The sequence below is a fragment of the Aythya marila genome (assembly GCF_965140915.1).
Source record: "Aythya marila genome assembly, chromosome: 1".
Lineage (NCBI taxonomy): Eukaryota > Metazoa > Chordata > Aves > Anseriformes > Anatidae > Aythya > Aythya marila.
In genome coordinates, this window is record NC_139042.1 from 69,142,681 (window position 1) to 69,154,746 (window position 12,066).

The window sequence follows — 12,066 nt, forward strand, 5'->3', positions numbered from 1 at the left end:
GCCCTAAATCACGTGAGATTTGAAATATTTTGTAATAGAAACCTTGCCTTTCTGCATGGAAAGCCTGAAGCCTCACTGAAAAGATGAAAACAATAACTTCATTTAACTAACACAAGTGAGACTCTAAGCCTCCCTTACTTGTGCACTATGCCTTCCATCTTTGAGTCTCTCCCAGGACATCCAGCCCAAGTCCCAGCTCTAAAGGAAGAAGCAAGCAAGTGCTAAACAGCCATTATTTCCATCAGATTCAACAATCTTCGAGACTCATAGAAGAAGAGGTTTGGTGCCTCTTTACCACTCCTTGAAGAGGTCCAAGTCAAGGCTGAAGAGATTTCAGATACAGCCTTCCTTGGAAAATGTGTTAAAAACTCTGTCATGACCACCTGTCCTACTACAAACATGGATGCCTGTACAGGTTGGTATACAGTGGGCATGATCAAGAACCGTGGAAGCTTTGTTTCTGCTTCAGGGCTATGGTCTCTGAAAGCCCTGGTAACCTTTGTCCAAAGTGGTTTAGATGGATTTTCACTGAGCTGCTCATCCTGAAAGCAATAGGACCTCTTTCAGCTCTGGTGCACTGCTCGTATCTTAAGTTCAGTTCATACGTGGTCAATATTAAACCACCAGAAAAGTCATATCAGTGCACAGTATTTGCTTAGGATGGTCCAGAAAGAAAATAAAAGGTCGTAAGTCAGAAGTGAGATAAAATATATGATATATGATATATGGTATGATCAGGGGAGTATAAAAATGACATGATCTGGGTATAAGAAAACCACCTTTTTGTTAGTTAAGGTGTTACACTTCTTTTGACAATGCTGACCAACTGATCTCTATATATAAGTACAATCAGGCATAGGGTCATATAGGGTATGTAGTGAATTATATAAACCATTTAAATGGATGAGATCCGCCAGATGGTTTTCCTTGGGAGATCTGAACTTTAATGCATACATCTGTGTTACCTGCTTAAAGCTAAAATCTCTATGGCTTTCAGTGTGATACTCTTTTGTTTTCTTTTTTTCTTCCATTTGCTTTCTTCTTATTATAACTATTTATTTTTACAGGAAAGGGAATTCATTCTTCCTGTTAGCTTAGTCCTAAGCAGTGCTGCCAACTGTGATGAGGTCTTGGTTTCATAACAGAGTGGACAAAAATGAATTGATTGCTTCAAAAAATATTTCACAGATGTGAGTGTCGATAATTAGGTGGAGTTCTGCATTACATCTATCATAGCAGACAGAATCATTAGAATCATAAAATACAGCTTAAAATTACTTTTATGATATTGGTATTTAATAAACAGGTAGTAGTTTTGTTTCTGTGAACTCCTCTAATTTATAGCTGATAGAAAAAACCAGTCTTACTCAACAGAATCGGCTGAAAAAGCCTCATTGGGAACATCTTAGCCAGAAAATATGTTCTACTGGAACTGACATGACTCACTGATATCACATATTGTTGAATACCTTGAATTTTTCTTTCAAAGGAGAAAAAATAGTATTCATTGCACAAAATAATACTCAAGGCAAGGAAATAGGATGGAGTGTAATCAGCACTGACCATGCCAATACTGTGCTTCAGAAGCCCATCTGAAAGTTTTTTAATTTTCTGTTGGCCTTCAACAGCAACAGATGTCAATGCCACACACAGCGGTACTGCTATGTTGGCCAATTAATTAGCATGGCAGGACTAATCCTTTATCTGCTTTCTCCCATTCTAAATGTGTTTGCTGGAAGGGAAGTGAGAAAAAAATATGCTGGATTCCCTTGTGTAGGTATTTAAACAAATTAAATTACATTTGATTTAAGCAAATAAATGCCATTGTAGAGCTGAGCCTTTATTTCCAAACTAGCTGCACTAGAATTGTTTTCTTGTTCTTACAGTTTCTTGTCAAACAGATCATACTCTCTTAAATTTCTGCATACCTAAATATATTCTTCTATGTAGGACCTTGTTTATAAAAATGCCAAAGTTTGCCCACAAAAAGGAGATGTGTTTGGTGATGTTTTTTACACATGATTTGTTTGTTAATTTCATACAGTTAGTTTTTGTAATAAAAGAAACAAGCAACTATATATAGATAAGAGAATCCTACCCGGCTGCCTTCAAACTTTGAGCGATCGTTGTTTGCCTTTGCTGTTTTTTCCGCAAGTTTCTTCTGCCTTTGAGGGCCTTTTCCAAAGAAAATGTAGTTGACAAAAGCGTATTCAAGTAAGGCCAAGAAGACAAATACAAAGCAGCCCATAAGATACATGTCAATGGCTTTAACATAGGGAATTTTAGGCAAAGTCTCTCGCAGATGAGTGTTGATTGTTGTCATAGTCAGCACAGTTGTAATTCCTAGACAAAGAAATAAAAGAGCACACATCTTACAAACCTAAGTGGATCATGCTTCAATTTTATTTTCCTCTTTGGCAAGTTTCCCTTGTTAGTGTGAAGAAGCTTAAAAATTTGTAAAAGAAATCTCTCAGGTGACATCACTGCAATTGAAAGCAAAATTAAAGCTTGAAGCATTATTATTCTGTTACAATATTTCCTTCATACAACCTGGGGGAATCGCTAACAAGGGTGTCACCACCGCAGTGAATTAATGTTGCTTCAGAGAAGCCAGTGTAGCTGTACTGAGGATCTCTTCCAGGAAGACCAAATCGACCTGCGACAGAAAGGCACGTTTTCTGCAAAGCATTAAAATATGTGCTCTTCCAGCACTGCACAGCCATCAACACCACAGAGATTATTTTTTTTTCAAACAGTAATGAAACTAATTAGGGGTCTGGACAGATAAAACCATGTGAACACAATAAGGAAGAGCAACTCTATAGATGGTGAAATTTATCATCCAGTTTTAAATTTGTAATAGTTAAACAGTTGGCTGAAGTTAGCCCTGTAAAGCCCCACTGTAGTAGATGGAGAAAGAAAAGCAGCTTTCTAGAGCAGTTCATCCCATGTGTTTGAGACACCTATTTCAGGATAAGACAATGTAGCCAGTTCATGAAGAGGGATTTGAGATGACTATTAGATCAGTAGTCTAACTTTCACATGGCTAGACAGAAGTGAGAAAAGTAGTGAGCTGCAGACAGGTATGCATATTTGAGGGGAAAAAAAAAAAAAAAAAAAAAAAAAAAAGCCAAGAAGGGAGAGCTGCATTTCTATAGTAATCTACTGGACATTAATAAAGTACCTACTATATATATATCAGATATGTCAAACCCTCATTTATTTATCTGAGGATGGACATAGCACCTAAATATACATTACGAAGCATTGTTTTGAAAACCTGGTAAGAAAAGCAAATTTATTGTCAGTCTGCTTGAGTTCACATTAAGCTGCAGGGTCTGATCTCTGCTGGAAATTTTATGGGAATCACAAATCACAGATGGTTGAAAACACTGATTTGTGTGACAAGTCTACACTGGTAAAACAGGCAAACCATTCTAATAGGTCTCCTTCCATTACAATTTTTTCTGATTTCATAATTATACCACCAGTTTATAGGTAGTCAATAGAATGCTGGCAGAACAAAAATAAAGAACAAAAAAATTGCCTGCATATTATAAAACACAGTTTCTTTTTACCTGAAGAGACAGAAATAGAGACAATATAACTCAAAATCAAACTGTCGGTGTAAGCAGTGCCACTCCAGGGAACTGCAGAAGTAGCCTATGAGGTTCCATAACAAACATTTTGTATATTTAGTAGGTCAGTGTCATGCAGTTTTCAGCGTTTTTCCTCTAAACTGTGAAACACGTGTGTGTTGATGTCAGGTGTTTCATGGCTTGAAATACAATGAAGAACACAGCACAAGCATATTTTAAAAATGCTTTGTGTGTAGCTCACTCAACTCTGCAGTAAAATGAGGAAAATAATTGGCTCAACAGAATTATTTTTAAAGAAATGTTGAAAAGGTCTGTAGAAAACCTCATTGCCAGAACATGAACAAGGATGAGAGGGCTGGAGGACATTACACTATCACATATTTGCAGTCCATGGGATTACCTGCTCCTTGTAAGATTACCTGCTACCCATAAGGAATTCTGAAAATCACGTAAAATAAATATGAATCTTGTATGAGAAATTCCACAAAATTCTCTTTTAATACACCCTTGGCATCTCAGTAGCACCCCACAGATGCTTACCAAAGCCTAGTTGAATAAGGGAAGGGTTCATCAACCCAGATTGGGTTATAATACCCCCAGTTTTGTTGTCTGTTCACAGGCTGTAATCCAGAAGATTAAGCACACTGAATAGAAAGGTGGCCACCACTAACCTAAAGGAAATACAGCCCCTGGGAGGTCCCGGCACCCTGCGGGCAAATACCACGCTCATGTAGGACTAAAATCTCTCTTCTAAAGGTCAATAAAGTGTTTTAAAGCACAGCTGGAAGGGCTTCAGCTGACACCTATCATATCAAAATGGGATAATCTTGTGATTACAGCCTTTGCAAAGAGAGAACTCCAAGTTTAGTCTTCACCCTCTTTGTCGAGGGAACTTCTTGGTTCAATACAGGCTGGAGCACAGGCAGAGCATGCAGCAAGGGACCAGGGACTGGAGAAAAACATGGAAGTGGATGAACTATAATCAGGCTCTTTCAGAGAATATAGACTTCCTGCAGAGGCTGAGTAAAATCTTGTCACCTTGTCTATAAGGATTGCACAGGGAATCCTTTCTCTAACAAAGACCTGTGTAAGATGGCCTTTTTCTCCTCTGTAACAGGCTTTTCAGGGCTAGTTACCTAAGTCCAAAGATGCAATACTGCCTTTAAACTCTAGTATCATTTCTTATCAGCTTCAGGCTCATAAGAGTGGCTACACAAAGGAACACAAGATTAGGCCCATGGTACTGAACTTTATTATACAAATACCGGATGATACAAGACATAATCACCAAGGCACTAATTGTGTTCTCAGAAAAACCTTTTATATGGATTGTCGTTCTCTCAAAAGGACTTTTTATCGATTGGAAATAGAACATCTGGGCTCTTGAGCTTGCTTTTAATGTATTCTCTGACTTTGGTTCAAATATTTGTGTTATCACAGTATGGTACTTGACAAATCAGGACCCCTTGTGCTACACAGAAATAGGTCACATGAGGCAGTCCTGTCCCCTAAACACAGAACAAAAAAAGTGTGAGCCCATTACAGGAGGACATGCAATGTTATCGGGTTTGGTAACTTCTGTCTAACCGTTTATTCATTGCAGTCCTGACTGGCATTTAAAATCTAGATGCTGACTGATGTGTTTGAAGTATCGTTCTCATTTGGTTATAATTTCTCCATGGTGGGTCTTTGGTATCAATAGTTCATTTACAAATGCATCAAAGATGTTTGGACTCTATGTCCCACCTCCTGTGAAGCTAGTACTTGTTTGCAATTTTCTGAATGTCCACTGGCTGCTGAGTGGTAATGACAGATTGTGTCATGTGTACTACACACATATGCACTAGTTAATCTACAGCATCTGTAGAATTATTGTATCTGTAGAGTAACAGCAACCAGTATACAATATTTTCAGTCACACAAGTTCAGATGCTAGGAATGATGATACTGATGTTCAGATGACAGGGATGATGAAGATGCTAGAATATGACACTGCACATGGGTATAGCTGTAGCTACCCTTCTTTGGTACAGTGGATCTTGGTAGGTAAGTGGTACAGAGATGCAGAGTCATACAGGCATGTCTGGGAGTATTGGTTTGCTGTGGTACGTATCAGAAAAATAAGGGAGCTAAGGAATATGCTCCCGTTTTAAGAGAAGAGAGTGTAGCAAATGTAGCATAGGCTTAGTGTCAAGTTTTGAGTAAGAAGGCATATGCTAGTGGAAAGAACAGGGCTGAAGACAGGATTTGGGGTGAGATGAAATGCAGTAGTCATAAAGATTATTTATGGGTCCATTAAACTTTCTGGTCTATAGCTACCCATGAGTACATTTCTGTAACAGATGAAATACTTCCCATGTGATATTTTGAAGCTACCCCTCCTTTATCTAAAGGATTCTTTGATCTGAAAAGGTCTTGGACTAGGATCACAATCCTGTGCTAAATCCATTTTTTTCTACCGTGAAGTAAACGGCACTATAAGCTGTCATAAAAATGCACATAGCATACTGTGCATTCTGAGGGATGCCATGGCCCTCAGGATGTCATGGTCCACAGCTGATGTGTCCCTGCGCTCTGAACTAGCACATGGTTCTTGAGGTCTCTTCCTGCCACTGTCAGTTAAAACAGCCAAGACCTCAGGTGAAGGCTTGGAGCCATGCTTGTCTTCCCACACTGGCCTAAACAAAAAGCCCACACTGAAGCCCTTCGAGTATGATTCTGGAGCTGGTCCCCTTGCTGAAACTAATGGCAACAACAACATTAAATTTGATGAAAACAAGTCTGGGACCCATATGAGCAGCTCATATCAGAGATTTAGTGGTAGCTACATTCTTGCATGTGGGGAAAACTTACCACTTTTGAGGCAATACTGAATGACATGATTTTGACGTAAATGATTTTGGAATACCAAAACACTGACATCATGCTGCAGTCTTTAACAACCTCCAAAGGCTACATTTATTCTGACATTTTAACGTCCCACTCATTCGTAGCACATACCAAGGGCAACTCTTGCTGCTGATGCATCATAATTGATCCAGAATGACACCCATGATAAAATGGTAATCAGTATGGAGGGCATGTAAGTTTGAAGAATAAAGTATCCAATATTTCTCTTCAACCTGAAGCTCAGTGAGAGTCTTGGATAGGCACCTATGAAAAGGGAAGGAAAAACAGCGTTATTTATACTGAAGCAGAGACACTTGCAGATACTTGTCTTCAGTCTCCGTAGAAACTAAAGCACGCACATTTTATGGGGTACTATGACATCTGCAGAACAGTAGGGAAAATGCGTTCACTGTATTACTGGTTTGTATTAGAGGAAACCTTGCAGGGAATATAGTGATATCCATGTAATTTGTATTTGGGAATAAAAGAGATTAAGTTATTCTAAATTATTGAACAGATGGATAAGCACTGGTTAGTTTTCAAAAACAGATGCTTAGGTCTCCATGTAAAATGCTTATCCCAATACACAATTTTATGTATAGTATCTATACTGAAAGGATTAGTAGAATTCCATGTCTTAAATGTGCGTAGTTTTGTATTTGCATAGAATTGTTTTTGACATGGCACTTAATCACACTTGAACTATGAGAAACATGCTACCTGTGGCGTCAAAAATATAATTGTAATGAATCCAGGTGAAGAAAAGCCTTCTGATCATATCCAAAGGCCTCTGACATCAACTAGAGCTGAACAGAATTTTTCTTCTAAAAATATTTTAAGCAAAAAAATGAAGATTGCATATGTATATACATACATTATATACATAGGATTCATATACTGTTTCAGTTGCAGCAAACAATGAAATAATGATAATCTCAATGACAGGTGCTTTTTTGTTTGTTTTTGTTTGGTTTTGTGTGTTTGTTTTTTTGTTTTTAAACACATATTTTAACTTCAAACCAGTGTATTTCAAAATTGGAAACCTTACTAAATATACTTAATATATTTAGAGTGCTCAAATACTGAAAAAGAAACAGCAGTGACTTTTTTTCACCAAATGCAAATAGGATTAAATCTGAGTACTATTATACAAGAAAGATTCACACATTCACACAACATCAGCTCCATGATTTCAGTGGTTCCATTACAAATCTTAGGTATGATACTTCTAATAGCTGGTCTAAAAGCTCTATTTATAGTCAACATGAGAAAAAACACTTCCGTACATACAAAGGCACAGTTATTGGTATTAGAGCACAACCTGCCCATTCTGATGCAACTGGGTGCAAGATGTAAAAGATAACATCTAGAAATAAATAAAAATATAAGTATTATATGATTATATACTCTTATATAAGAAACCACATAAGAATAGCCACCGGGTCAAGGGAAGTGATTATCCCCCTCTACTCTGCTCCATGAGACCCCACCTGGAGTACAGACTTCAGCTCTGGGGCCCCCAGCACAAGAAAGGCTGGTTGGACCAGGCTGGACCAGGTCCAGAGGAGGGCCATGAGGACGATAAGAGACCTGGAGTACCTCTCCTACTTAGAAGCACAGCTGAGAGATTTGGAGTTATTTACAGAAAACAGAAGGCTCTGGCAAGACCTTATAGTGGACTCCAAGTGCTTAAAAAGTGCCTACAGGAAAGCTGGGCACGGGAGCATAGTGATAGGACAAAGGGGTAATGGTTTTAAACTTAAAAAGCTCAGATTTAGATTAGAAAGATTATTAGAAATAAATTCTTCACTCAGAGGGTGGTGAGGCACTGGCACAGGCTGCCCAGAGAAGCTGTGGATGCCCCATCCCTGGAGGTGTTCAAGGCCAGGCTGGATGGGGCTTTCAGCAACCGTATATAGTGGGAGGTGTCTCTGACCATGGCAGGGGGGGTTGAATTAGATGGTTTTTAAGATCCTTACCAACCCAAATCATTCTGTGATTCTCTGAATGATGGATTTCCTGAGAGAGAAAACAAGAGAAGGAACAGAAAACTGTAGATTTCTCTTTGTTTTTCTGACAGGTAAACTTTTAGTCATATGATAGTAAAAATGCTACAAAGTTTCCAGGTAGCAGAAGCATCTAGGGAGTATCAAACTTTAGGTAGCTACCCTTAACTGCTTTGTCAATTTCAGAAGCACTGTCACCAAAAAAAAAAAAAACAAATATAAATATATCTGGTAAGTATATATAGTTGTTGTGAATATTTAAATCAGTACTATGTACTGATACATACATTTCCTGTATGAAATGTCTAGTTTCACAAATACATGAATATAGATAGAGTCAGAAGACCATATTCCAGCATGGAAACCTGCAGTGGTTTTACCCAGCTAGGCAGCTGAACTCCGCCCCAACCACTCTTATTTCCCCTTCCCAGAGGAAAAAGGGGAGAAAATATGATGGAAAAAAAATCAAGGGTTGAGATAAGGACAGGGAGATCACTTAACAGTTATTGTCACAGGCAAAACACAATCCGCATAGGGAGATTAATATCACTTATTGCCTATTATTATCAGGCCGGAACAGTGAGAAACTAAAAGCAAGCTACAAACACGTTCCCCCCATCCACCCTCTCCTACCTCCTCCCCTGAGTGGCACAGGGGAACAGGGAATGGGGGCTGCGGTCTGTCCCTGTTGTTTCATCTCCACAGCTCCTTCATGGTCACTCTTTGCCCCTACTCCACGTGGGGTCCCTCCCACGGGATGCTGTCCTTCCCGAACTGAGCCTGTGGGGGCTTCCCACAGGCAGCAGCTCTTCAAGCACTGCTCCCACATGGCTCCATACCACGGGGTCCATGCATCCCCCAGGAGCAAACTGCTCCAGCACGGGTCCCCCATGGGTGGGTGGCAGCTCCCCCCAGACCCCCTGCTCCTGCGTGGGCTCCTCTCCACGGGCTGCAGCTCCGGCCCGGGGCCTGCTCCTGCGGGGGCTCTCCATGGGCCGCAGCCTCCTCCAGGACACATCCACCTGCTCCACCGGGGGCTCCTCCACCCATGGGGGGGCTGCAGCGTGGAGATCTGCTCCATGTGGGACCCATGGGCTGCAGGGGGACAGCCTGCTCCACCAGGGGCCTCTCCACAGGCCACAGGGGAAATTCTGCTGCCTGCCTGGAGCACCTTCTGCCTTCCTGCTGCACTGGCCTTGGGGGCTTCAGGGCTGCTTCTCTCACGTTTTCTCACTCCTCTTTCCCAGCTGCTGCTGCCCAGCAGTTTTTTTCCCCTTCCTTACATCTGCTTTCCCAGAGGTCCACTCAGCATTGCTCCTTGGCTGGGCTCTGGCTAGCTGCAGGTCCCTTTTGGAGCTGGCTGGTGCTGGCTCTGATCTGACATGGGGCAGCTGCTGGGCTCTGCTCACAGAGGCCACCTCTGCAGCCCCCCTACTACCAAAACCATTGCCACATAAATCTGATACAAAACCAGAGCAAGGTTTTCTGTTGTCTAAAGCACTCTACATGGTTTTCAGAAAAATATATGTATATAAATAAATAAATAAAATCATTTAGGCTTTTGCTTAACACCTTAGTTTTTTAATGAGCAATGTTTCATTCCAAGGACAACTTTTTTATTTCAAACTACGCCTGCTATTTCTGCTAACAAAGCCTAATTTTTTCACTGAGTTTTCTCATGAGATGGTTTTCATGGCCTTTTGTCTGCAGACTATGTGAATAAAACAGGAACATATTCTGCCATCATGAAATACATTAAATATGTAGCAGACCTAATCACCTTTCTGCAATAAGAGTAGTGCATCAGACGGAAATCTTCATAAAGTTCTGTTGAGGAAAATTACTTCATAAAATACACTACCAATGTAAAGGATTCTCTACGAATCTGTTCCTTCCATAAGTCCTGTCCAGGTCTGGGCATCTGTGGAACATCATTGACAGAGGTGATGACTGGAATATCTCTCATAAAATACTGATTTTCTGATATATTATCTGAAGGATTCACTCAAGGCTCATCTTGGCCCATTCCAGTGCTAAGGACCCTTGGTACATTGGGGTACCTCGGAGAAAGAAGAGGGAGAGTACTCTGCTAATGATAAAGCAAGGAAAATGGTGCAGCTGGAGGAGGCAGGAAAGAAGTAATGTGTCGTGTATGTCAGTAATATTCAGTAATGAAATCCTTATTTGAGACAGTGTAACAGAGAAAACTTCATTTATTTATCTTGAATGCTTCACCTATGAAGCGCCTTATCTCTGTCTAATGAGATAAGACAATTAGTGAAACTAGTGGGACTCAGCTTTAAAGGCAGTGTTTCCAGACAGATTGTTTCAAGACCAGAAAGGTCAACATAAGGTTGTTTTGAGCCCCAGGTTCTTTATCCTGATGCTACAAGACAAAAGCCTAAGAACCATACCTAGGGCCATGGTTGTCAGTGCTGTTTGCCTATCCACTGCAGTGTTGGAGTTGGACTGTAATACAGACATGCATTTGCAAATCTGAAGGTGCCCTGGGCCTTTTGAAATGCCCTTTGACATCTCAAACACCAGCATGCATTTGGTAGATACAACATAGCCCCTACAAAACAAAAAAATCGTATTGATCAGCAGATTGAGATTACAAGGGGTGCCCTACGCCATCTCAAACTGCAGTTGATAAAGCGACTGACTTGAGCTGCATAAATGTTACCTAGGTGTCTAAGCTTCAATTACGTTTACAGGAGAGTAAGTTCATTTAGTTGATCTAGTAAATGAAACCTGAAGAATTATCCCACTACCTCCTAAAATAAGCTCCTTTGGACTGATTTTGTCTCCAGAATCCACTGACTGTAGTCCCATTGACTAGATTCCCATCAACTGTAACAGGAGCTTAGACACCTAATTCATATGCAGACACTGAAATTAATTATATTGACCTTAAATCTGACCAAAATGAATCCCAGCTACGCAAGTCTCAAGGTAGGTTCTGGGGGTTTACGGCTCCTGGGTAGTCTAACCAACAGTCTTATCGGCATCACAGCTGCTTAACGGAGTTGACGTTTTGTTCAGTTTCATCAAAGTAAATACAGAACGTCATCCTTTTTTTGTGTGGTTATTTTCCAAGCTCAAAATTTACTGGAAGGTCTGGATCTAAGGAAATTTCAGAATAATTTAGTCTTTGTATAGTTCAAGATGAAATTGAAGCATGAACTGGTAGCTTCATTTTCAGATAACAGGGTTCTCCTTTACGTAGCTCTCCTTGAGACTAAGGAAGTTTGTGTAACTTTCACCTGTATTACTTTTATGCTTTCATGGATGACCTATTGCCCCTCCCTGCAGTCTGGAGTCCCTGCTATCTTATCTTACTTCCAGCAAACAGTACATAGGAATCTGTGGGTTAAAAAAAAAAAAAAAAGAAATGAAAGAAAGAACATTACTGTGAAGCTCCTCTCCTCATCTGGAAGACTAAAGTTCTGGGTCCTAACCTGCATGGGTCCTAACCTGCATGGAACAAAAATTTTAAGCCCTGATCTTCATTCATGTAAGAAGGAACCATCTTGTGTAATTTATTTAATAAAAATAGAATTCTTGGTGAA

At 40.1% G+C, this 12,066-nt stretch overlaps 1 protein-coding gene across 1 annotated transcript in view; it reads right to left on the reverse strand.

Moving 5' to 3' along the window:
* GABRB3 (gamma-aminobutyric acid type A receptor subunit beta3) overlaps positions 1-12,066 on the reverse strand; it is a 123,103-nt gene that overhangs the window by 12,012 nt on the left and 99,025 nt on the right. The window contains exons 7-8 of the mRNA XM_082760508.1: positions 6,600-6,752; positions 2,099-2,343 (exon numbers count right to left, since the gene is read on the reverse strand). Coding sequence (XP_082616634.1) covers positions 2,099-2,343; positions 6,600-6,752 — 398 coding nt within the window. The remainder of the gene's footprint in view (positions 1-2,098; positions 2,344-6,599; positions 6,753-12,066) is intronic.